The 26,740-nt window shown below is 48.8% G+C and overlaps 1 protein-coding gene across 8 annotated transcripts in view; it reads right to left on the minus strand.

The window, feature by feature from the left end:
• Positions 1-1,041: 1,041 nt before the first annotated feature.
• ZC3H7B (zinc finger CCCH-type containing 7B) overlaps positions 1,042-26,740 on the minus strand; it is a 52,504-nt gene continuing 26,805 nt past the window's right edge. For all 8 annotated transcript variants that reach the window (XM_037388051.1, XM_037388054.1, XM_037388050.1 and 5 more), the window contains exons 12-23: positions 25,789-25,951; positions 25,541-25,702; positions 24,460-24,665; positions 20,934-21,034; positions 20,066-20,247; positions 17,666-17,751; positions 12,028-12,161; positions 10,387-10,492; positions 8,864-8,972; positions 7,041-7,174; positions 6,076-6,239; positions 1,042-5,317 (exon numbers count right to left, since the gene is read on the minus strand). In XM_037388051.1, coding sequence (XP_037243948.1) covers positions 5,125-5,317; positions 6,076-6,239; positions 7,041-7,174; positions 8,864-8,972; positions 10,387-10,492; positions 12,028-12,161; positions 17,666-17,751; positions 20,066-20,247; positions 20,934-21,034; positions 24,460-24,665; positions 25,541-25,702; positions 25,789-25,951 — 1,740 coding nt within the window. In that variant the 3' untranslated portion in view covers positions 1,042-5,124. The remainder of the gene's footprint in view (positions 5,318-6,075; positions 6,240-7,040; positions 7,175-8,863; positions 8,973-10,386; positions 10,493-12,027; positions 12,162-17,665; positions 17,752-20,065; positions 20,248-20,933; positions 21,035-24,459; positions 24,666-25,540; positions 25,703-25,788; positions 25,952-26,740) is intronic.

Here is a 26,740-nt window from a genome sequence, read left to right on the forward strand (position 1 = left end):
GAAAACACTGTTGTCTTCCTCCTCATGCTTTGTCTGCCTCACAATTTGACAGTTTTGGTCTCCATTGTACTGGAAAAGCTACCCTCACTCTTGCTAGCATGGCCTCAATAACCTTTGGAGTGTAAAACTAATACCTCTCATGTTGCACATGCTCAATAGATGCACCTTAGAAGCGCACTGGTCTCCTCATCCCCTGTGCACAAGTTTGTGTTCAGGCCTCTCCTACTTTGACCAGAGGGACATGAGTCCTTGTGTTTGTGTCTAGGCACATCAGGGAGATGCGCAGCAAATCCCCTCTCCTCAGGTCTTGCTGGATATGAGCTTCCGGTCACTCTACCAGTTTATACAGCAGTAGCAGGGTGTCTCCACGGGACTCCCTTCTCTTTGCTGCATCTCCAGTTTTGGCTTCATCAAGAATCCTGATTGATCTGCATTGTGATGGATTTTAATAAAGAAAAGCTTTATTAATAGATGTTTTCACATTGACCTCTTCCCCCAGGTGCAATCCTCACCACGTAGCACCATCTCCAAGGGGGATCTGCACAGATGCTTCTCATGGCCCAAGCTGCATGTGACTTGGTGGGTAGGGCTAAGGGCATTTTCCCTGGCAGGCTGCATGCTGGCAGGCAAAAGAACTGGCTGACCCAGTTGAACGGAGCAGCCTCTAGAAGAAGGTGATTACAACACCTGATTACTGGAGGTTTCAAAACACCAGTTACTCAAACACCTGAAACTATGTGTTAATGCAGAACTTGTAGATTCTCGGTGCTTGGGGGAAAGGAAAAAACAGCCCCAGCCTTAAATACACCTACAGTTCACAAGAACTGTGATCTGATGAACTGCAGAATCTGTTAATATACACACAGGCAATTTTCCACTCTGCAAGAAGAGCAGTAGATTATATTCAAAGATGGGAGAAAGTAGAAGTGATCCAATGCTTGAAGCGCTCCCTTTGCTTCCCTCCTTACAGCAGGGAAACTTGAACCCAAGACAGACAGTCTTTGCAAGCTATTTGAAAAATGCAGACACACACTGGATAAGGAGAGGGTTTAAAGTGCACACTTTTATTTTCTATTACAAAGGCTAAAAGAAGCAAGTTTGGTTGTTTTTTTTATTTAAGAACAAAAAAAAATGTTGTTAAAACATCTACATTATTATCCTGATACTAGACCTTATGAAAGATACTAAGTTCTTTTTTAATAGTAAAGCGTGGTATTCTTAAATTATATTAATACAAAGACATATTAAAGGACTCAAAATCATTACTACCCAGCTCAGAACTGCAGCATCCCCTTGCTATCTTCTCCTTTCACTTGCTAAGACCCATCCATTTTTGACATACAGTTTCATACAAGCTAAGCAGGGTATTTTTTGGTTTTTTTACTTCCCTCTGTAGAAGGCCAGGTTAACTCCAATGCCGGTGTCACTTAAATCCCTACCAAATCCCGAATGCCCCTACCAAAGCATTTGGGAAAAGATTTTCACCGAGTCCTTCAGCATTTAGCAAGTCTCTGCTCTGCATGATGTGTGCGTCTGTGGTTATTTTGCAAGATTTACAAGATACGAGATTTTCTTCTAATGTTAAAAAATTAAAATATAACTTCTCTTGTTAATAACCCTTGAATTTGGTTCTGCACTGCAAAAGTCTCTTCTTCTCACATGACTAAAGAAGAGAGTTATCACAGGGCCTTGTGAACGCACCACTAAAGCAGCCCTACAACTTGTGGTTTGTCTGTTGTAGAGCCACAAGCGCCAAGCAGTTCTGCTGAGAGTCCATAACGTGCTGAAGAAAACCCTCTTGGCTTAATCAAGCGAACCTGGGAAGTCAAGTGTGAAGCCTCCTGCCCTTCACAATGTCCCTTTAAATAATATAAGCAAAGCCTTATCATTAAAAACTTTACTTGCTAGTTAGTAGTATAATACTTTTTCACTGAGATGGGGTTGTGAGGACATCCTAGGGGGTTTCAAAAATGTGAACAGGGAAACCCGTCCCATCTCAGAATTTATACCTATGTATATAAACCTCTCCCCTCTTTGTTACTTCCCTTCCCCTAAGCCAAATAAATGTCTTCAAATTTAAACTGGAGATGCTGCGTTTCCTGGCCCGAGTCCTTTTCCTTTACCCTCATTTAAAAGATTCCTTTGATACCACACACATATAATATTATATAAAGTGATATATTTAATACCTGTGTATATATGCTTCACGGGAGGGGTCACATATATACACACTAAAACAAGTCTGGTGACAAAGTACTGCAACACCACAGACCAGGTTATCATATCAGGGAAAACAAAAAGAGATACTCAACGCAACCCCCGTAACCGTGGGCCTCCCCCACCTCACACACACTCGCCCTCTCCCCGCCTTGGCCCTAACTCCGAACCTCCAAAGCCCTGCTGAGCAGCTGGGCTCTCACTGCAGAGATGGGGAGAGGGGGCAGTGACCCACTCTGTAACCTAAACAAGTTATCATATGAGAAATCACGGCGCAGCGAACGCTAGAGTCACACTAGAGATGCAGGTTTGTTTTAAAAATAAAAAACACATTCCAGTGTTCCCGATCCAGATTTGCTTCCTTGGTGTCTCTGCCCCAGAAGAGCAGAACAAAATAACCCACACGCTGACGCCTGCCTCCTCCCCTGTCTTTCTCTGTTTATACCGTTGACCACTTGGGCACAAGGAGCACCAGAAGGTACGATCCAGACAGCTACAGCGAAGGGCAGAGGAGAACACACAGCACGTGACCACTCAAAAACTGCCGTAGCTGATACCGTGTTGGTCATTCTCTTTCCCTGCAGCACTACGGATCCTCCCCCATCTTGTCCTTGGGCAGAGATGGAAATAACCACTTCCCTCTTCTCCCAACAAGCCATCTGTGCATCATCAGGTGTTATGGTCCTGGCCCCTTCCAGAGCAGATCTCAAGGTGCTGTATAGCTGGGAAAGGAAGCTCATACCAAACCAGTGACCAACACCTACATCTTAAAGGAGAGGAAACAAGCTCTGCAGGGAAGTGGCTGAGCTGCCCAGGGAAGTGGGCACCATCCCTGGAGGTATTTGGAAGTGCAGATGTGGCACCTGGGGACATGGTTTAGTGGTGGACTGGGCAGTCCTGGGTTAACAGTTGGACTCAATGATCTTAAAGGTCTTTTCCAACCTAAACAATTCTAAGCTCAGAGGCACATTCAGCTTACTTAGAGCAGACAGTATCTCTGGAAAGACCCAAGACCAGCATGCAGCGTGCTCTGCTCCTGGGCCGTTAACTACCTCAGTGGAGCTGATGCACCTGCCTGGAGTCTGGTTTAGAAAGGTGCCAACTGCCTCCATAGCATCCCCTGTATTTCCACATGCCGTCTCTCTTGAAGCTGGGAAGCCCAAGGATATGGGAGCAGGGAGGGGAAAGGGGGACCCAGCAATGCCAAAGCACTGAGCAGTTCACAGCCAGATTGTATTTACCATGGATACAGCACTGCCAGCCCCAAGGGCTCAGAGCTTGCTGTCTTGGGAGCCTCTGCATGAAAAAGACATCCTCTTAGGAAGGCTGTGACAGAGATGTATTTGTGTTTGTGTGGATGGTGCCATCCATGCATGCAAAACCGCAGAGCACAGCTGGACTGCAGAAGAGAGGAGAGGGAAGCTCAGGACAGGACACACGTTTACTGCTTACAGGATGAGACTGCCAGAAAGGACAAGGCTGGCATACAGAGCAGCACTGCCTCCCACCGCTGCCACTATAAAAGCCAAAAGTCCTGGCACAGAGCTCAGCATCACTGGTTCCCCCATCACGGTGCACATCAGGCAGGACAGGAGCAGGCACACAGCTGTGCCACTCTCTCTGCCACAGTCCCTGCCCGGGGTCACATCCTGGCTCCACTGCGTGTCTGCAAGCTCCCTGCCCCAGCTCCAAGGGGGAGGGGGCTGGACCACCAGTGCTGGTAAGTGCCCATCCAGCTGGATTCCCATTAGCAAAACATCATCCATGCTGCTCAATGGTGTCCTTTTAAATGGGTCCCCATCCAGTTCTTCTGGCACTGCATGCTCTACATATGCTCTAAAAGGCAGCTCTAAATAACCAGTAACACACATAATTTAAAGAGCAAGGAGGGAACCCCCACTACCTACTTCCCTTTCTTCAAGACACAAGGCAACACAAAAACACGGGCTCCCTTTGATTACAGCCTTCCTCCTGACTGATATCGCTGTGTGAACTAGTGATACAGGGTGTGTCACAGTCTCCGCTACACCTTCGAGATGGCTTCAATCTCACTTGCACCAGCCACACCAGCCAAAAACAAACCAAAACTACCTACCTGGAATACATGTTGCACACTGAGAAAGACATCTAATGAGGAGTTAACCATTTGCTTTCTGGGTGCAGTCATCTGAAACAGTCTGAAGTCACCTACAATCCAGTTCCTGCTGCTGCAAGCAGTTTTATTACTTTGCTGCTTTTAGCTACACTCTCGACACCACATGGCTGTTACCCTCCTCAGCGCCAGTTGATGCCTCAGGGCAATAAAGACAGCAGAAGTTTAAGCCTAGATGTTTTAAGCCAGATCTAGTGGTTTTCCTTCTTTGAACCTCAATTCCTAATTCTTCCGGTACTGAACTCCCAGGAGAGCAGGCTGGCTGCAGCAGCGCAAGTGGGGCTTGCTCTACAGCTCTGAGAAAAGGAGCACATGAACTTCATGGTCACCTTTTCACCAGATGTCTGGCCCTTCCTCTCAGCTTTGTCCTCTGGACCTCTGCAGCCACACTCTGAATTGAAGGGCAGAAGAATGACACGAGGAGAAATTCTCTGATTCACAGCCCAGTACAGACTTGGATTCATTCCTTTGAATGAAGGACAGTGAAAACAAAAAGATGGGAGAGGAAGGAGAATTTGGAGAAAAGAAGAGAGAGAAAACAGATCACAAACTCAGTGAGCATGGCATTCGCTGGCCAAGGATAATCAAATTCACGATTTCATTCACCACTAATAAATCATCGTCTCATAATCTTAAAACGAAAGAAAAGAAAAAGTTCTCTTTGCGAGACACAGATCTCGCTCTCCCTGCTACTGCCACTCTCAGAAAACCCGCCACATGTTTCTCCAGCCGACAGGCTCCCCCCACAACCCTTACTATACGCCATCCCGCAATAGGAAGTTGTATTTCCCGAAGTCGTCATCCCTGGGGCAGAGCAGCATGTCCTTGCGGGCCTTGGCCAGTTTCTGTTTCAGCACCTCCCTCCGGTCTAGCCACTCTGTCAGCTCGTCCTGGCCATGGGCATAGCGACACTCCTCTCCTTCGGGGCAGGTCTTGCTCTTCTGGAACCTGCCAGCACAAGCAGCACAATCAGGGAGGCACCCCAGGACAGGGTTTTGAGCTCCTCATCTGGGATACTCAATCCGGGCCTACCGAAACATGCTGCAAACTCTCCTTTCTAAGGGCAAAGTGATTCTCCTACAAACCCATGTGCAACCAGGGAAGGCAACATGGAGGCTGGGCATAGAAACAGAGCAGTGAACAGAGCAACGTCTACGAGGGGGTTTAGTCAACAGAACAAAACAATGTGAGCTGGAAGCAGACCAGCTGGATGAGGAGAAAGCACCACACAAGAAAGGAAATCCAGGTAACATCTACAAGAAACAAAGCCTTCTCTCTAACCATCACAAGCCTTCTGAAGACACCTCAAGGTGCTGATTCAGAGTGTGAGAGCCTTTTACACCGTTTAATAAAGCACCTGGGATTCCCCCAAGCATCAGGCCAAGCAGACTATTCAGCAGCCTGAGAGCATCCTGGCTATGGAGGGCACAGGTGCAGACATGAAGCTTGCTCTCCTTTTCTAAAGACACATGCTCGGGAATATATTTTACCACTCAGTAGTGTGGCTGAGCACCTCTGGGATCCAACAGCAGCCTCATCGTCACCCAAACCTGTCAGCTCATCCCATTCTTCCTCCAAGCAAAAGTCCCTGGGGACTCTGTGAGAGGAGGAGGAGGCAGTGAAGGAAAAGGAGAGATGATGGAGGCCCTGCGTCTGTTGCCCCACTCCTGCAAGAGCAGCACAGGAGGGAGATGTGACAATGGTACCTTTCACAGAGACGGAATTCGCCCATGGGGAAGCGGTAGCTCCAGCAGCTGGAGTCACTGTCTGAGGTGAAGACCTTCTCCTTGTGCTTCTCCGACTGGATGTGCTGCTGCCACTGCTTCTTGCTGTTGCTGTTCTTCCCACAGAGCCAGCAGTGGTAGCCCATCTGACCAGTGCAGACAGGGCAAAGGGCCAGTCAGTGAGTTGTCACACCCGGCGGCCTTCCCCGTGCTGGCACTGCCTCTCCCCCTCTCCTTCCAGAGCATCCTGGAATCTTCACTCAGTCTATGACTTCCTGCACTTTCCTGCCATGTCATTTTTAGGGCATCATGCTGCCACTAAGGGGGAGCAGAGATGTTCTGTTGATGTCTACCTACAGCTCAAACAGGCTCAGAGAACAGGGCAGCTCAGTTCACTGACATGGTCCCCCTGCTCTGCTGACAGCCCAGGTGGGGTCTGACTGCAAGGCCCCAGGTGCACAGGCAATGCAGGACTCTTCAGCACCACAAGCCCTTACACCAGCCACAACCCCTCAGCTAAGGAGACACATCTATCTCTGGTTTTCCCAGGCCTTTGTGCTCCTGACCCAGCTCTTCTCCAAGTTTCTCCTTCTTTTCCAACAGGCCAGCAATGGCTCCTCCAGCTTTCCCAGGAGCAGGCAGGAACACTGGGGAGAGGCTGAGCCCATGCAAAAGGGAACCTTAAGGTAGACTCCTACTGACATGAAGATTAACAGAAAAACCATTGCAGAGCCTTGCTGACCCCAGGTCAATCTCAACCCACCTCATCTGTGCTTACTGTGCTGCCCTTGCTGTGCAGCTCCAAGCCATCCATTTAAGCTACATTAGCACAGGCTCTTTCCCACAAAAGCAATGCAGTCCCTGCTAGCTCACACCTGGAGCACAGGAGAGGGGCAGACTGTCAGCACCGAGGAGGAGGGATGAAGGTCAAGAGATCAGCTGCTTACCATGATGTCAGCATAGTCAGTGGGCATCTGGATCTGTTTCTCCCCTTCTCGTGAGGTGAGTGGTGTCCCCTCTCCAGGCTTCCCAGGATTGTGTTTCTTTAGCCACATGTCATAGGTCTGCTGCATATCTAGTACTGCACAAAAGCGACCCGTGAAGTCACTCGGTCAACCTCCCGCACCATGCACAAACTATGAGAAAAGAGGAGCACTGGCACAGCCCTTCCCTCCCCTCTCCTGTGCAGCAGCACCTGCCACCAGACTGAAGGCTTGTGCTTGGGTGGCCCAATGTCACTTACTCAGGTGAGAGGAGCCAAATTCACACCACACCACCTGGCGTGACAGAAGCTACAGAAAGTATTCAGGAAGGTGGGAAAGTGCCCCAAGATCTCCATGTACTTCACCCCAGAAGGTGATTCTCCATCAGGCCTGATCCTGCTTGACCTCAGCAGACATCTCACTCCAGCCAGGGAGCTAAGATCCATCCCTTCCCTCTAAGCCTAAGTTTCATCCTCAGCACTTGAGAGGGAGGAGAGCCCTTAAGCAAGCTGGCCACAGGAAGCACTGGGGAGGGAAGACCTAATCATAGCTTGCCCCAAGTTCAAAACCTGCCCAGAGGACTGCAGTCGATGTGTTTTGGCGCACTCTTGGTTTAAAACCTACTAATGGGAAAAGAAATTTTGGCTGGAAGCTCTGATTGCATATCTGCCTTTCCAAAATCAGCTCCGCAGAGAGGCTATGGACACATAAATGTCGGCAGACACCCATGCGATGCTGTAAGTGCGATGCATTAGTGATTTACTTCTCGCTAAATAGGTAATTGAGGAACTCAAGGCAATTGGGCATAATGATTGCAAATTCCCCCAAACTGAAACAACGCTGCTGTTTGTGGATACACCTTCATGCTTGAGCAAACACACCCAAACTGGTCTGATGTGCTTTAAAGGCTTCAGCAATGAAATTACTTGAACTGTAACAAATAACAGCATTTGGCCCAGCAGAGAGGAAGACCTTCTATCCAAGCATAAAGACTGAACGAACTCAGAGAAGGCCGGGAACCCTTCAAGCTTTCCAGCATCCTCCAACAGAGACAGGAGAGCACTTGGACAACTGGGCCTTGCAAAGAAAGTCTTTTTTCCCAGCTTGCTGTTGGTCTGAATAAACAAAGACTGTTGCCAGAGAGCTGGCCATCCAGGACATGGGCAAACCCCAGCTACCCCCAAAAAAAGTAAGTTGGGAGCCTGCATAATTAATTCCAGACAAGCTCCTCCACAAAGGCACCACCCAACAATGTTCTCATTCAGGATCTCAAATCCACCCCTTTGAGCACAATGCTGTGAGCCGGGAGTGCTGCAGCCCGAGAGCAAGGGATATGAACAGAAATGGGCAAAAAAGCCAAGGCAGATACAAAACAGACAAGAAAGATACAGGAGCAGCTACAGATCAGGACTGGTGCTTCAGCAGACCTCCATAAGGAGCCAGGCCTGGGACAGTACAGGCAACTGGAGGCACAGCACAGGGTGGATTCAAATTGCTGCAGAAAGGGAGGGCAGCAATGGAGCAATGCAAGACATGGGACCAACGAGCACTAGTCCTGGAGCAAGGGACTCAAGATATACATGCACGTTTAAGAAAAAAGCAGCTCTAAATTACTGTAGATAGACCTGCCCCTTAATCCCACCTAAACTCATGGTACTACGAGCTCTGTCCAGCTCAGTCTCTGTTGCACAGTTTGCCTTAACAGACCCTGCATCCACTGCACATCCACTGCCCAAATGTCCCCTTCACTCTCCCTAAATTCTCTGCCCCACGTTTCCCCCACTCACTTTTATTTTCCTTCATGAAGGTCCACATGTCTCTTTCCTCAGGGCTGTGGGCGAAGGAGCAGTTGCCCACATACTGGCATTTCCGTCCATTTTGTGCATGGATACACAACTGTTAAAAGACAGAGAGCAAAATTTAGCATCTGCACAAACATTCCTTGCTAGAGAGAAAAGTGGGTTCAAAACACCAGCTGTGACATTAAATTGTATGCAGGAGAGGTCACAAACAGGACACTTCGTATGTCATTAACTCATGCTTCTTTTCCTCAAGCTCCTGATGACACAAAGGGCAAGTTTTCCCTATAAACATGCAGGCAGCTCAGTTCAGCACCTGGCCTCTCTCTCTCTTGTTGCCATTTCCACAGGCAACCAGATGAGGGTACACTTAGCGCTGGCCTTGGGCGAGACAGCAGGGAGCAACCTGGATCGACCCAACAGTGTCTCCAGCTGGTCAAGTTGCTGGTCCTCAAAGACGACTCATTCTTCAGCCACCTCCAAGTGGGTGAAGAGTGGCCTTGAGGGCTACTTAGCACGCACACAACTTTTAGCCCACAGGTACCAACAGCATCATTGCCAGAGAAAATAAGAAGCTTTCCAAGCATCGTATTTACTGATCACCCCTTCTCCCCAAGTCCAGTCACCAGAGGAGGACAGCAGTGTGGAGACGAGCTGGCCCATGGGTTCTAGGGGGAAGACACAACACTGTTTGTCTCTGGTTGGGGCTCGGTGGGAGCTCAGGCAACGCACACGCTTGTTTGGCAAACTGCTGTGCTGCATGATCTGCAGCTCGGCTGCTGGCCTCATCTCCTACTGCAGCAGCTGTAAATAACTCTTGCTCCCCCACTCCAGCTTCTAGCAACTGGCCTGCAACTGGAGAGTGCTCAAGGCCTCATGCATGGCCTTGCACCTGCCTGCGAACTAACGGGCAGCAGATCCCACAGGGAAGGAGGAGAGAAGCTTTCTCCTCTCAGGGAAAAAGAAAAGGAGAGGGAGAGAGAAACTATCAATCACCACATTTGGGGCTGGGGTCAGAGGCTGGCTATCTGTAGTTTTCCTCACAGCATGTGGCTTTTTAACTGAGTTCTTAGCTTTGCTTTCAAAACACATTGTGAGCAAGTTTCACAATCTACAGCAGCACAGCCGCAGCAAAGGCAGGGATAGGCTTCTCCCAAGCACTTCGTCTCACCTCTCACCTACATTGAGAAACCCTGACCTAAGGGGAAACTTCAATCTTATTCCCAAACCCTGTGCCAGCCACTTCTTGAGATGGTGACTGCATTAACAGCAACGTCAGAAACTCTCATACGTGCGTAGCGTGGTTTAAACAGGTGCCGCTCCTTTTTCTGCTCCACCCTTTTGCTGGATGTGTTTGACATCTTGCTGTTGTCAGTCTGTCCTTGCCTCCCACCTCAGACAACACGTGACTGCCTCCCTGCCAGCTCTACACGGGACCAGCCCTCAAAGCACTGCACCATGGTAGGAGGGAATGGGAAGGGGCACCTGGCTGTGCCGGGCATGAGGCTTACATCATATTGCTGGGGGAAGTTGCGGATGGAAGGCAGTGGTCGGACAGACACCCACTTCTTCTTTGCTTTGGACATCACCAGCAGGACGCGACGTTCCTTCGTCCAACTGAATGAAGAAGAGAGAATAAATCAAGAGAGACAAAAAGAAGAGCAGAACAAGGTTTTGTTTTCCTAAGAGACCCTTAAATATTGACAGGTGACCAGATCCCCCTGTCCAGCTTGTCTCTGCACTATCCAGCTGCTCCCAGACACACACATCTGTGACAGAGAAGCCACAAGAAGGGTGTTTTAGGAGGATTTCTCCCTGTACTTATCACATATTTCCTGGGGTATCTCTTCTCATAAAGCCATAAAAATCTCCCCCAAGTCTCACACAGAATCACCAGGGATTACTAAACAACTGCATTACATCCTTTGACACAGACAATTATTGTGCAATTAGATCCACTAAAAACATCTGGGAATATTTTCTGCTTGAAAGGTGCAGTAAAAATGCAAGGCATTACAAGCACTGTCTTATGAACAGGTGCCAGGAAGTATTAGTTCTCCTGCAGCTCCAGCAAGCAATCACCAGGAGATACCCTGGGCAAAAACCCCAACTCTATTTAGCAGCTGCACAAGGAGATGTTATTCTTCCCATTCCAGGAAGTGATCCTCACCTGCTCACTTCCTCCAGCAACTGCCGCTTCTGCTCTTTTTCAACAAAGGTCTTACATTTGCAATAGGATGCTGGACTGTGCCTTTGCAGCTTGTGTCATGGGAAGTGAAGTCCTATAAACCCTTCCACCCTATCCCACTAGGCTGTCTGGGTGAGACAGGCCACAGGTTCCATGACCCAATGTAATTTCCCAGCTGATATTCCTCTTCTAGGGGGCTTATAAGAAAGATGGGGACAAACTGTTCAGCGGGGCCTGTAGCAATAGGACCAGGGGTAATGGTTTTATTCAGACTAGGTAAAATGAAGACTTTTTTATGATAAGGGTGTTGAAACACTGGACCAACCCAGAGAGGTGGTGGATGCCCCATCCCTGGAAACATTCAAGGTCTGGTTGGTTGGGGCTCTGAGCAACCTGATCTGGTTGAAGATGTCCCTGCTCATTGCAGGGGGTGTTGGACTAAATGACTTTTAAAGGTCATTTCCAAGCCAAACTGCGCTATGGTTTTATCACACTGAACATCCTTATGGGCCCCAAGGAGCCAGGAGGTGCAAACAGACAAGACATGCATCAGAGAAGAGCAACCAAAGCAATGAAAGAGCCAAGGAAACTAAAGGGAAGCAGAATACCTTGAATCATTGCTAATAGTGACCTGACAGAGATCTGCAAACAGCTAGGAATATAAACAAGTACAGACGAGAACTACCTTGGTGGCCTTGCTATGAAGAAATTATAGCAATTATGAAAAAAGTGAACTGGGGGAGTTGGACAGCACACACCAGGACTAACATCTGCACAATGCTGGTAGCAAATACAAACATAAAGAGAGCTGGAAACTGGAAAACAGCTATCTGCAATGCTGGTATCAAGCGGTGAAAGGCTGTTAGGAGACCTTACAGCCTCTTCCAAAGAATCTGGAGAAGGTAAGAGGAGAAATTCCTGCCCTTGAGGAGGGGTGGGGGAAAGAGAAGGTTGCATTGCTCACCAGTGGCGGGCTTTGGCACTGCAGTACTTGAGGTCTTTATCTGGCTCCACCAGCTGCCCGTTTCTCCAGCACTGGCCACATACAAACTTCATCTGGAGGTCAAAGGTGCTTGATGTGGGAGCCCGGGGAGAAGCCTGGGGAAGAGAACCACAACCTCAGGCAGAGCCCCAAATCACACCCCTCAAACTGCCACGGAGACTGACACTGGTGACTCCCTGTATGCCCACTGCCAGCGACAAGCCAGATTAAATCAGAGACAGCCCAGTTCTCCTCCACCACTGTTAGGTGGTGGCCTGTTGAGATACCACACAGAAACAAAACCACTACTTGCTTCAGCATGATTTCCTGGGCTTTGACATCTGGCCAAAAGCACAGCTAGCCAAGCAGCTTCAAGCACTGACCAGGCCTGGCTGTGAAACCCCTGCAGCGTATCTCCCTGTGCAGACAAGCTCTGTGAGACCTGCCCCAGTACTTAATCCCCACTTCCACGCAGGAAGGGCAATCCACATCCCCCCCACTACCTGTGGAGAGAGCTCAGCCGACAGCCAAGAGAGCCCCTTTGGGAGGAAGCATGGCCGTGCCGCAGCGCAGGACCCACCACTCCTGCTCTTTGACCAAGAGGCTCATGACACATTCAGCATTTGACACCATGAAGTCAAAGCTGGGTCCTCTTGTTGATAGCCTTCCAAACCATTAGTGGGCAGGTCTCCATCTCTCACAGTTCCTTTGCACCAGGTTTCACGGGCAGTTAATCATGACCTCTGGACAGAGGTACAACCATCAATATATGCATTTCATATCCTTTCAGTCACCTCACTTGGTTGGCCTTCTACCTGTCCCTGTGAGAAGGCTGTCTTGGGATTATGACTAACGGGTTGCAGGGGAAGAAAGAGCCAGTTCCATATCACCACTGCCTTGTGTTTTCTGAGCAAATCTCTGGAAAGCCATTTGCATTCTATATCGCCATTGGAAGACATGAGGCTGGTGTCTCCAGTTCATTTCCAAACCAAAAAGCAAACCTGACTGGACACCAGTGGCCCTTGGCACAGGAGTATGTGAGGGTACAAGAGAACACCCTGGTCACTGAGCCAGCCATGAAGCACAAAGGTCATGTATCAGTAAAACAGTTCTCTGACTGCTAACCACATCAGCAGCCCATCCCAGCTGCCATGCCTTGACTTCTAACCCTGAGCATTTAACAGTGAGCAGACAGGCAAACCATGTCGCCAAGGAGCAGGCGTCTGACAGCGATTGATTAGAAGTAGCATGGACCGTATGTGCATCCCTTGGCAAAGGGAAAGCAGCAAGCGCAGGCAGTGCAGAATCAAAGCATCTCCCAGGAAACGCCATGTAAGCTACGGACTACCACTCTGCATCTTCCAGACGTACTCCTTTGGAGAAGCAGAGCTGACACAAAAGGTTCTCCATCACTGTGAAAAGCTGACCTCAGAGCTGACCTTTGCCTGTGCTGACTATGAGGCCATCACTGCTCTGGATGTCCCAGCAAAAGGACCCTTCCAAAGAGCCATCACCTCTCTTGAAAAGCAACAGCAATTCTGGCCTACTGGCCTGCAAGACAGCCTTTCTGGTGGCATCTGCCACATGACTTGTTCATCTGTCAGCTTTCGCCAGTGCTGGTGACCACCAAGAACACATCAAAGTGGCCGGCTGCAGGATGAGCAGGGTTGAGACCTGGGATATCACAGAAGGAAGTAAGGTGCCTCCCTTTCACATGTGTGGCCTTTGAACAGTAGTTTTAATGTCCACTTGGTCTCCAAAGGAAATTATGCTACAGCTCACCACGGATCCACCAAACCTATAGGTCTAGGGTAACAAAATGGTATTGCTGGCACATTGCCTTTTATCAGCCCCACGCTATCTGCCACATAATCCTCCAGGCGACAGATCTCTCAGCACAGCCAGGAAGCTTGGCTCAAATCTACTGATGCAGCAAAAATAAAATCCGAGTGGCTCCAGAAGGCACAATAGATCAGAGATAAAGAAAATGTTTGTTTCTCAGGTAATTCCGGTGATCTGGGCTGCTTTCCCCACAAAATCTTAACCAAAAGAAGCCCTGTGCACTTCTCATCAGTCATGAAAACTGCTGGTCAATCCAGTGGGCATGTATGTTCCCAGGGAATTACGAGCCAATCAAAAAATCAAAGCTGCTGCTGTTGCTGCTACATGGCTGTATTTGTAAAGGCAAGACACATACCTGGCAGGCTGCTGATAACCAACAGTGTGGAAATTATATCACATGAGGCTCTAGTAGACAAAGCCAGGCAAAAGTGCCTCGGGCTGTGGCACCACCCCTTGCTATGAAGCCAGGCAATATAGTGTTAGCTACGCACTATGGCAACCAAACAAACAACAGTCTTTGGCACAACAGCTCTCCACTTCAGGCTTTGCAGAAAGCAACAGCCCCAGTATGGCCACTCATGTCTCCCAACTTCAGGAACCCCTCTCAGTGATACTGAAATGCTCTCTGGAGAAGCCATGTGCCTCAGGAGACTATATGAGGACCCCAGGTTTCTCAGCCACCTAACCAAATCAGCTGTGCAAGTACCCCTTATTAGAGACTTTCCCTTTCTCTCCATGCTTAAATTGTTAATTCTGAGGCCAGTTTTATAGAGGTTCTGCAGCTGCCTAGTGGAGTAAAAGCAGAATAGTCCTCAAAACCCACAAAAAACAAGGGCTAAACCACATCAGTTCCTAGGGATGCAATGGGAGGACACCCAGCTACCTAAAATAGCCTCCCTGCTGACTGCCTCTTCAATCTGCAGCCACTGGGTCTACTCCTACAGCAGCCTCCACGGGACCAAATCTGTGGGGCCAAGTGTGAGATACCTGGCAGGTATTTAGCAAGCAGTACATCTTCTGCTTCTTGCTGAGTCTCCTGACCTGCATCATCACAGCTGCTGGGTCCCTGTATGCTGCCTGCCTCTTCTCCACAGCTAGAAAGCCCCAGATGCTAACTGTGTGACAAAACTGCAGCAAAATCCCTGGGACCAACTTTGCTTCCAGTGACCAGAGGGCGCTGGGGTGAGTGTGGATCACATGGGATGGTGGAAAGGAGGGGTCTGCTTTTACAGCACTCCTGGGAAGTTGTCTTTGCCAGGCAGCCAACTTCGAAAGCTGGAAGGACGCTGAGAAAACTGAGTCACGTTAGCCTGCTTGGATGGGAGAAAATAATGGCAAAAGTAAACATCTCTCAACTGATATGTTAGTCCTGCCCCCGGGGTCTTCAGCAGCAAGCCAGTGTCTCATCCCAGAGCACAGCCCTCTGGCTCAGTACGGGCTCACGCCAAAGTCATGGTTTGCTATTGCAAACACACGCATCTGACCGACTTGACTGTCTCTCTGCATGGTACCAGTGCCAGGCGGCCAATCCCTACAGACAACTGATGATGCCACTGGTAGGCACTTTCTGACTGTACCAACAAGGCTGCTGCTTTGCCTCCGCACAAAATGATGCCCTGGAAGGGTGAAGGGTGCAGTCCTGCTCTGTGACAGGCATTTGTAGGGCATAACCAGACTTTGCCATTGGCCATCAGCCCCAACACTGCCCACAGTGGCCAGAAACTGTAGCTCTCTGCCCATCCCCTGTCAGCTGATGTAGCAGATGCTGGCATTTCTTTTCCTGATCCTCTGCCCCCGCAAGCCCCAATGGCCAGAAACAAAACTCATGCCCAGCACCCGGATCCCACTTGCTTCAGAGGACATGCTCTGACCATGCCTGCTGAGCAACATGTTCTTCCAACAGCAGCACCTCCAGACAAAGGTGTATTTGAAGCTGCAAGGCTTACAGGAAAACAGCTGTCCATCTCTCTTTTTTTTATCGCCAAATTATGCACAAAGAACGGCAAGACAGAGCTTTCTGGAAAATGCAGGCAGATCCACAGCAAGCAGGACAGAACCAGCCACTAGACTTTGCTATCCATGGAGCGGGGATTGCCGATATAAATCCAACTACTGTCACAAACCGCTGCAGATTTGGCACTTAGTTTCCTCCACTGTGGAGATGCAGGCAGCTGCCTCTGTCTCCACACCAGGTAGAAACAGAACAACAGAACATAGCCAGCTCTGTCTGCAGGGACAATTCAGATCACCCATGCTCACTTCTTCTATAATACAGGCTGTTGAAATTTGTCCTTTCAGTTTCCCGAGATGCTAGAACATATTCCTTAAGCAAGTCAGGCAGCTTTGGGACCTAGAGACCTTGGTTACTCTGGACTGTGGCCTCCCATTCTTCTTCCCCAACCATTTCAGACCACAACAGCAGAACAGGCTGCACAGGTATGTTGCTGACGATTTCCTCAAAGATGACTGCATCTCAGGCAGCATAACCAGTACATAGGTGGATACAGAACCCACTGCAAGCACCAGTGCAGTCACATGTATCATTTCTGTTGGACTAACCCATACCCACCAGACCTGCTTTTCCCCAGCATCAGTGCCCTACAGCCTTCAGAAAACTTCTGCTGGCCCATAACCTAGCCAAAAAAAGCTGCTACACACTATGTGAGTGACTCAGATCCCTTTCCTATAAAACACCTCCCTGCAGGGTGTTCACAGGCTGCACCCAGTGCTGTTCTCTGCAGAGGCACTCCTGGATGAGAGGTTCCAGATAAAGGTGAACTATCTGTGACAGTAAGGCACAGGCCAAGGGGTGGCGAGCTCAGGCCTCCACAAGGGGAAAGAAAGCTGTCATGTGGGAACAAAAGGGTTTCACAACCATTTCCCCACCATTTTGCAGGGGAGAGAATCGCTCCTACATCTGAGAGCTTGCTAGGAGACATGAAGTTTCTCATCTCATCAGACATATTTTCTGAAAGTAATTAAAGAACAAAATACTCGCTGTTCTAATGGTAAAACCGCTTTAGTTCAACCTCAAGGCTGGGCTGGGAATCGTCCTCACTGTGTGGGCTCCACTCCTACAGAACAGAATAGCCTCTTGGGGTTAAAAAAAGGATAAGGCAGCACCACTTGTAGCCAACAGGATGGAATAAAGCAGACCAAAAGACGCTCTTTGCTTCTGACATACCTCTCCAGAAAAAGGTCTTAGCAGTTTCGGAGGGTGCAGCCAGAGGCACCTTCTCTCACAATGAGAGACATGTGGCACAAAGAGAGGCAAAGCTCACAGCCTCCTCCTGGCAAAGCTCCACTAAGATCTCTGCCCAGCCTCAAGAGCACCTGAGTTGCAAGCTCCATGCGCTCCTGAGTTTAGAGCAGTCCTATGGGCCATGAGTCATTTCTTAGTCCTTCAAACTGCCGTATCGTCCCTTGGCCACTAAAGGGCAGCAGGACACCTTTGGTCCCCATTCTGTGTGGCTATGGTCCCCAAAGTCTCCGATTTCACTAGCAAGGTGTGGCAGGCAGTACCATTCTCTGGACATTGCTCTCCCTGCTCTGGAGGCTTCACCCCACCACTGAACAGAGCAGGTAACAATGCTGCAAAACAAGGCACAAAGTTCATCACTAGCACTGCAGCCAGGAAAGCTCTCAGCTGTCCTCCTCCCCAATGGCCAGCCTGGTCTGCATGAGACCTGTCAGGCACAGCAGTGGGAAGAAAACAGAGAAAATGCTGGAAAAGTTGGGAGCAAAATCGGGCTGCAAGCTCTAGATGCACCTTACTTACCATGCTGTTGGCTGGTTTGCTGGCATGTGCCTCCATCTGCTGCCAGTACTTCTTCGATTCCTGCACAATATCTTCATGGGTCATTCCTGGGAACAAAAGGAGACAGGACTGAGCTACCGTGCTTTGGCCAAGAGAAGAGAGTTAGAAAAACTGCAACTCCCTCTTCAGTGTCCAAGTATTCTAGGACTGGACACAGCACTGACCTGTATTTTGAGGACAAAAAAACTATAAAGCTAGAGAAAGCCACAGCAAAAAGTTAACATGCTGCAATGGACCTGGCAAAGAAAGGGCTGAAGCAGCTCCCATCTTCTCCATTCTGCACTGTGACCCTCAGGGTACAGGTCCAATGGGAGAAACATATACAGCTCTTGTCAAAAGACTGAATTTCAAACAAAATTTGTTGCAAGTGACTGCCTACTTCCAGTCCCAGAAATCTGAACTAACTCAACAATATGGTGTAGAAATATAGTGGTTGTGAAAAAAAAACACCTCCCAAATATGAAAGGATGTCTTCCAATACACCAGCTCTCCAAAGCATGATCTGTCCCAAAGAGATGATCTGTGAACCAAAAGGCCCATGTGCTGGTCACTTATAATATTTTGGCCTCTTTTGCAACATCATTAGTGAGGACAAAGACTCTGTGATTTCCACTGATGGAAGAAGACAGCAAGATATGTCTGTGAAAAGGCACAGTGAACAAGAAAACAGTCCTGCCTGTCCACATTTTCAGATCTTGGGAACCTTTACTCCACTAATACAATCCTTTATCCCCATGAACAAAGCCACAAGCTCTGTAAAAGCTCAGATGGCTGTGAAATGCAACAGCCCACCAGTTTCAAATGCAAGCTGCTAGGAATGATGCCTCTTTCCTATTCTTGCCAAGCAAATGGTGCCCACATCAAACTCTCTGCTCCAAAGCTAAAGCATTCCCAAAGAATGGAGACGACTACCTTTCATCTCTGTTTCCATAATGAGGGCTACACTTAAGAGAGGTAATAAACTACCACTCCAGAAAGGCAAACTCATGCAGAAAGCAGGCTTATATATACAGCCCTGCAGAAAAAAACCAAAAAGGTGATGGCTCTCCCATTGTTGGAGAAGATGGGAATAAGCACAGGCTTAAAGATCACCTCTGCAGCTAAACTAATGGCTTGTTTCATCTCCCTACCTTCCCCTCTGGAAATCACTTCTTCAAGTAAAGAAGGCAAGAAGCAAAAATCTAATGATGTCTTCTACAGGCTGAAAAGGGAGGAATAGAGAGAGGGAAGGAGGGAGCAAAGAAACTTTTTCTAAAAAAATCACCAACAAAAATAAATCAACCATGGGGTGGGGAAAAGAGCAAGATGCTTGAATATTAGAGTGCTCAGAGTACTATGGGCAAGACCACAAGCATGCAGGGTAGCAATGATGGCCTATGGCTCACAGGCAACATGCTGTCTTAGAATCTCTGGTGGTGTAAATTTTTAATTTCCTGCAGCCACAAGTGAGGCCAAATGGGAAGAACAGAAGATGGTTGGCACAGCGTGCTACTTGTTCATCACTGTCTTTCATGAGCCAAGCCAAGGCCTGCACTGAACAACAGTGACAAGAGCTTGAACAACAGATTAAAGAAGTTGCCCCCAATTATATCAAAAAATGGTGAGAAACATCCATAATCATCCATGTTTCTTCTCTAAAGTACTCCCATTACTGGGCTAGATCCTGCACTAAACAAGACCTGTGGTGAAAAAAGATGTAGGTAGCATTGTGGGTGTACCATCATCCACTCAGTTAACAGGAGAACAGCAAGAAAAACCCTCCAACATGTCAGAGAGAGAGAGAGAGAGAGAGGCTGAAAGTGCCAGATGTGGCAGTGTCATTACGTGAGTGATGTGAATATTAATTTCTGCAAATAGCCTCTTCAGAGGCATGTCAAAAAAGCCTTTTTGGGAGACACCAAGTATCTTGCCATTTCCCATTTTTGGTGAATTTGTTTTGAGAAACTGGAGATGCACAGCCTTCCTTTATGTAACTGCTTTGTCACCTGCACATGCTGCCATTCTTACTGCACCAGACACTCACTCAGACATCCAATTGCTACTTAGGGTGTTGCACAGGATTTAAACACCAGAACACCTCTGGGGGTTCAGCCCTTCCTAATAATCATTTCAACTTATGCAGCTGGTCCCAAGGGAAAGGCTTCTTGGTCTGCAAATTGCAATAGCACATCTAAAGGGACAAGGGACAAGTCATCTCACAGAACACCTTGGTCCTCTTTTCTGAGTCCCTGAGGAGTCAGACTAAGTACATGCACAAGTGACTGACAACTTCTCAGTTCTGCCAGATCACCCTCTTCCCCTCTCAACTAGCCCTGGGTACACTGGTGAAACATCACAAGTCCTGCACCAAGTCACACTCACCTGAATATTGCTGCAGCAGCCAGACCTTGAGCTCGATGAAACTATGAGCAAAGTGGCAGCTGTCCTCACGCAGGCAGCCATAACGCACCTCATGTCGGCACACATCAAACTGGAAGTGCTCCTGGAACTGGCGGATCTTGGAGTATTTCAGGGAGGTGGAACGTACAATGTGGACCAGACACCTGCAGCCAGGCCAGAGAAATATGAAGCACCAGAGGATCAAATCTTCACCCCCTCCCCCTTACATGTGACTTTCAGACGTTTGATTGGGCAGGTAAAGGACACAGAAAATCAACTCTGGGAGAGGCAGACTCCCCCTGGGAAAACCAGACCCCTGCCCTCCCACCCTATCAACCCTAGGTAGGTATTTTCAATCTCCTCAGCCCATGGGTGATGCTCTGCTTAAGTTCAGAGATCAGACACATTTCAAAATACGCAGCAAAGATACCAGCTCCTCTGGCTCAGCAAGTTCCTAAGTCCCAGGTTGCCAGTAACCAGAAGGGGTTGTATTACTGTGTACTTGACATGTTTCTTATACTTGTTTTCCCAAACATTCATTACCAGCCAGTCAGAAGCAGGATCCTGAGCTAGAGAATCTTTGGTTTGACCTTTATGTAAAGGCCAAACTGAAAGGCAAATTAAGTCAATGGAAAAATTAGGCTGACTCCAAAGGGCTTTGCTGATGCCTGAAATCCCTCAGCCCCAGGAGCAAACATGCAGGGTGAAGCACACAGTACTATTTGTCATGCATTGAGCTGCCCTATGATTAGAACCCATGGGGAAGAAAGAAAGAGACCGGGGCCCTGGAGTTAAACTGGGTGGACTTATGAGAGACTGCTCCCATTAGCACAAAAAAAAATTCACTCACTTGTTGTCATGGAAACTGTGTTTGGCAGAAAGGTTGGAGCAGACAGATGGTGTGTCCTTGGTCCCTTTGCTGATAATCCGGGGTTTGCTGTCAAAGCAAATCTGAGAAGAGAAGAATTAGCATACTGGGAAAATCTTAGAGAGCAGTGAACCAGAGCCACTTCACTTGGAATGAGAAGAAGAACCAGAGCCAGCCTATTCTAATGTTCAAAGTTAGAAGAAGCCTGGTGAAAACTCTGCGGTAGGGCTTTAAAATAAAGCAAGTGCATTTTTTTAAAAGCTTCCGGACAACATTTTTTGGCTTATTCTCAACGGTATTTTCCATTGTGGTTGGAAAAAGACTGGTCAGAGCCACATATTCTTTCCCAGTTAGTCAACTGAGCAAGAACAAGGGGGAAATGATGGGGAGAAATAAAAGAACAGCCAGTTCACAGCAAAGAACATGTCTCTTTACATGTACTGCCAGTGCGGGGAACTCTGCTGCACAGCATTAAAATGATATGAGCCAATCCTTCACCCCCAACTCTGGCTCAGCACAGACATCAAGTGGGAATTCACTGCATTATGGGGTTCTGATTTCTAAAGTAGCTGGGGCTAAATTACAATTCAAAGCAACATGTCAAGACAGAGGAAGAGACAGGTGATCCCATGAGGCTGTGTACACCTGGTTCAGCTGCAAGGCTAAGGAGGAAAACTACCTCTCCTTTCTCCTACACAGTTGCATCCACTGCTCACTGCCCTTCTGGGAGCAGGGCACTGGCTGGGACATACAGAATCATAGAATTGTTTAGGTTGGAAAAGACCTTTAAGATCATCGAGTCCAGCTGTTAACCCAGGACTGCCAAGTCCACCACCAAACCATGTCCCTAAGCACCACGTCTACACATCTTCTAAATACCTACAGGGATGGTGACTCCACCTCTTCCCTGGGCAGCCTGTTCCAATGCCTGACAACCCTTTCAATGAAGAAAATTTTCCTAATACCCAATCTAAACCTCCCTTGGTGCAACTTCAGGCCATTTCCTCTTGTCCTACCACTTGTAACCTGGGAGCAAAGACTGACACCTTGTAGAGAGCAATAAGGCCTCCCTTGAGCCTCCTTTTCTCCAGTCTAAACAACCCCAGTTCCCTCAGCTGTTCCTCACAAGGCTTGTTCTCTAGACACTTCACCAGCTTTGTGGCCCTTCTCTGGTCATGCTCCAGCACCAATATGTCCCTCTTGAATTGAGGGGCCCAAAACTGAACACAGGATTCAAGGTGTGGTCTCACCAGTGTACAGGGGGACAATCACTTCCCTTGTCCTGCTGGCCACACTACTTTGGATACAAGCCAGGATGCTACTGGCCTTCTTGGCCACCGGGGCACAATGCCAGCTCACATTCGGCTAGCTGTCAGCCAGCACCCCCAGGTCCTTTCCTAACACTCTTCCCCAAGCCTGTAGCACTGCGTGGGGTTGTTGTGACCCAAGTGCAGGACCCAGCATTTGGCTCTGTTGAACCTTGTACAATTGGCCCATGGATTCAGCCTGTTCGGATTCCTCTGTAGAGCCTTCCTTGCCTCAAGCAGATCAACCCTCACCCCCAACTTGGTGTCATCTGCAAACTTACTGAGGGTGCACTTGATCTCCTCACCCAGATAATTGATAAAGACATTAAACAGAACTTGCCCCGATTCTGAGCCCTGGGGAGCACCACTTGCGACCGGCTGCCAACTGCATTTAACTCCATTCACCTCCACCCTTCATGCCCAGGTGTCCAGCCCGTGTTTTACCCAGCAAAGCACAGGCCCATCCAAGCCATGACCAGCCAGTTTCTCCAGGAGAATACTGCGAGAAACCGCGTCAAAGGCTTTACTAAGGCCTACGCAGACAACACCCACAGCCTTTCCCTCACCCACTAAGTGGGTCACTTTGTCACAGAAGGAGATTATGCTAGTCAGGCAGGACCTGTCTTTCATAAACCCATGCTGGCTGGGCCCAATTGCCTGGTTGTCCCATACATGCCGCGTGGTGGCACTCAAGATGACCTGCTCCATAACTTTCCATGGCACTGAGGCCAGGCTGACAGGCCTGTAGTTCCCTGGATCCTCCTTCCAGCCCTTTATGTAGATGGGAGTCTCATTTGCTAACTTCCATTCGACTGGGACCTCCCTGGTTAGCCAGGACTGCTGATAAATGATGGAAAGCGGCTTGGTGAGCGCTTCCACCAGCTCCCTCAGTACCCTCAGGGAGATCCCATCCAGCCCCATAGACCTGTGTGTGCCTAAGTGGTGTAGCAGGTTGCTGACCATTTCCCCTTGGATTATGGGGGCTTCATTCTGCTCACCATCCATCTTCCAGCTCGGAGGGCCGAGTACCCAGAGAACAACTGGTCTTACTATTGAAGACTGAGGCAAAGAAGGCATTACATACCTCAGCTTTTTCCTCATCCTTTGTCACCGTTTGCTCCTGCATCCAATAAAGGCTGGAGATTCTCCTTAGCCCTCCTTCTGTTGCTAACATTTAGAGAAACATTTTTAATTGCCTTTTACAGCAGTAGCCAGATTAAGTTCTAGTTGGGTTTTGGCCCTTCTGATTTTCTCCCTGCATAACCTCGCAACACTTCTGTAGCCCCCCTGAGTTGCCTGCCCCTTCTTCCAATGGTCATAAACTCTCCTTTTTTTCCTGAGTTCCAGCAGAAGCTCTCTGTTCAGCCAGGCTGGTCTTCCCCACCAGCTTGTCTTCTGGCACATGGGGCTGGCCTGCTCCTGCGCCTTTAAGATTTCCTTCCTGAAAAACGTCCAGCCTTCCTGGACTCCTTTGCCCTTCAGGATTGCCTCCCAAGGGATTCTGTCAATCAGGCTTTTAAACGGGCCAGAGTCTGCCCTCTGGAATTCTAAGGCAGCAGTACTGCTGACCCCCACCCACACTTCTCCAAGCACTGAAAACTCACTCTGCCCAAGACGGCCTCCAGCCATCACATCACCCACAAGTCCTTCTCTGTTCACAAACAACAGGTCCAGCGGGGCGCCTTCCCTAACAGGCTCTCTCACCAGCTGTGTCAGGCAGTTATCTTCCACACACTCCAGGAACCTCCTAGACTGTTACCTCTCCACTGTATTTCCAGCAGACACCTGGTAAGTTAAAGTTCCCCATGAGAACAAGGGCTTGCAATTGTGATACTTATCCCAGCTGCTAATAGAACATTTTGTCTGGCTCTGCATCCTGGTTGGGTGGTCTGTAACAGACTCCCACCACGATACCTACTTTCTTGGTCTTCCTGCTGACTCTTACCCATAAACGCTCAACCATATCATCACCATCATCAAGGTCTAGATAGTCAAAACACTCCCTAACATAGAGGGCTACCCCACTGCTTCTCCTTCCTTGCCTATCCTTCCTGAATAGTTGATAGCCATCCATTGCAGCACTCTAGTTGTGTGAGTCATCCTACCATGTTTCCATGATGGCAACTATCAACATGTCAGTGGTCCAGACACATACTGAGGAGATGATGAAGGGTGCCTGCTCCCTCCCACCAGCTCTGTACCTCACAAAGGAAGGTGAAGATGCCCTGATGTTCCTTGAGGAGCTTGGCAATGGTGAGGCTGCTCTGCTTGATCCCACCTAGCGGGTCAAAGAGGAGGTCACGATTGAGGGTCCCCTTCCTCTCCTCCGTCCACACGTCGATCTCTTCCTGGTGGTACGCGAAGGTGCAGTTATCCCCGTACTTACAGTCCTGCTTGTTAAGCATATCTACAAAGCAACAAACAGCACACACCACCACACAGGGAGGGCGGCCCAGTCAGAATCTAAACTCTCTCTCATCTCCTCCCACTGCCCACACCTCACAAGGAGCTGAAAGCAAGAAAACACAGAGTTAAAAAAAAGAAAAGACATCTCCCCCCAGGTTTGTCTATACCAAGGCATTCAGAAAAGTTTATGCAAACTACTAAATGGTGACAATCTCAACAATCTAAAGTAATGCAACCTATTGTGGAGACTGTCTCAAAATGGAGTCTACTTTATCTCAGCACCTGGCCAGAGACAGACAATGATTTAACCAACCCCTTTTACAGCCAATTCAGATTAAGTTCTCCTAGCAGCCCAGCGCTAAGGAGCCCTGTTATCTTGGCTCTTGCAATCTCCCCACCTCATTAGGTACTTTGTAATGACGTTGCCTCAGGGACCAGTCTGGTCACATTGCCTGCACTTTTAGAGGGATGAGCTGGAGAGGCAGGCAGAGAGAGCTTTTCCCTAGGCAGAACCACAACCCTGCCATGGAGCTGCTTGGGTGGAGTGGGACTTATGCACGCACGCGCATGTACAGGAGGCAGCGTTCTCAGCAAAGCCCATGTCAACAGGGCAGCTCTGAGCGCTTGGCTGTGCGCGGTACCTCACTATGCCTTTGCAGTTCTTCTAGTCCACTACTTAAAAGCGGTCTGCTCTCCACAACAGGAGAGCTCATTGCCTTTCATTGTACTGAGCCTCCCAGTCCATAGGCTACTGATGGGACAGGAAGACCCAAAAGACAGCAGGCAATACCAACTGGAAGTCCCCTCCCAAACTCCCCTGGCACAAACTGAACAGACCCTTCCCAACCATCAACAGCCCTATCCCCTCCAGATCACCTTTGCACAGGTAATAGGATCCTACAAAGTTGGTTTTCGTTGGGCGAGGACGGATCCTTTTCCAGCTCTTGTCTTCTGAGTTCTTCAGCCTGCCCAGCAGGATGTCCCGCTTGCACTTGTGCTCCAAGCCCTCCCGATAGGTGTAATCGCCAGCTTTGGGCCCTGCAGGAGAGAATAACCCCATCAAGCCAGGGAAAAGCAAACCCTAGCCTGGGCCAGTGCTCTGGGTGGCAGAGCAAATGCATCACCTGTTTTGGGGTAGCAGACATGACAGGCTTGTTTGAAGACATGAGTAGATGCCAGGGGGTTCTTCACCAGCAGGGCTGTGTTGGGCATAACTGGTTCCGGCTGGGACAGCAGGTGCTCGGTGACCTTGGGCACAGCTGGGTGACTCACTCCACCAAGACTGACCTGAGCAAAAGCACACATACCCCTCTTTGCAGCTCTGCCACCACATGGGTAAGAAACCACTCTAACCCCCTGCCCCATTCCAGTCTCTCAAAAACCTTCCTCATTTTCTGTCTCATCAAAATGTTCACATCTGACATGACATTTCCAAAAGAGCTGCATGCAATTTTTTCCAAGAAACCATATGGTATGTTTATTTCAAAGACAGTCTTCTTTCTTCCTTGGTGAGGGACCTCAGTTTTCTATCACGAGCTACAGAACAAAATGCCCCCCTCACTCCTTCCCATTTCTTTCACCACAACCAACTCTGCATTGGAAGACTCTCAAATCAAGTCTATCTATCCCAACGTGGGAAAAAACCAAAACGCTTATCAGTGAGTCTTTAGGGAGCAGATCTGAGGACAGAGAGTTTGCTTCACATTGATGTTAACAGGGCTAGCAGATAGCAGGAACTTAAGAATAATTCTTGTTCCAAATTTGCTAACCATAGATAACCCTGCCCCTGTTCTCCAGGACTGGAGACATGGGAGAGTGGCAGAACAGTGTATCTGGAAAAGCCTCCTGACAGGGGCAGAGAGGAGCAAAGAACCTCAGTAGTCTGAGGACAATGCCGGTTTGCTCTGCCCCACCCTTCAGTGTTATGCAGCTGCCAGATGTAATGGGACACTGGCCTCCATGATCTCCTGTTGACCCTACAACCTAGGTCACACGCCATGTTTACCTTAGCAATATGCAGAGCTGCAAATAAAAATGAAGATGGAACAAATATCTTCCTATTGACTCTGGGGAAAT

The sequence above is a fragment of the Falco rusticolus genome, chromosome 5 (genome assembly GCF_015220075.1).
Source record: "Falco rusticolus isolate bFalRus1 chromosome 5, bFalRus1.pri, whole genome shotgun sequence".
Classification (NCBI taxonomy): Eukaryota; Metazoa; Chordata; class Aves; order Falconiformes; family Falconidae; genus Falco; species Falco rusticolus.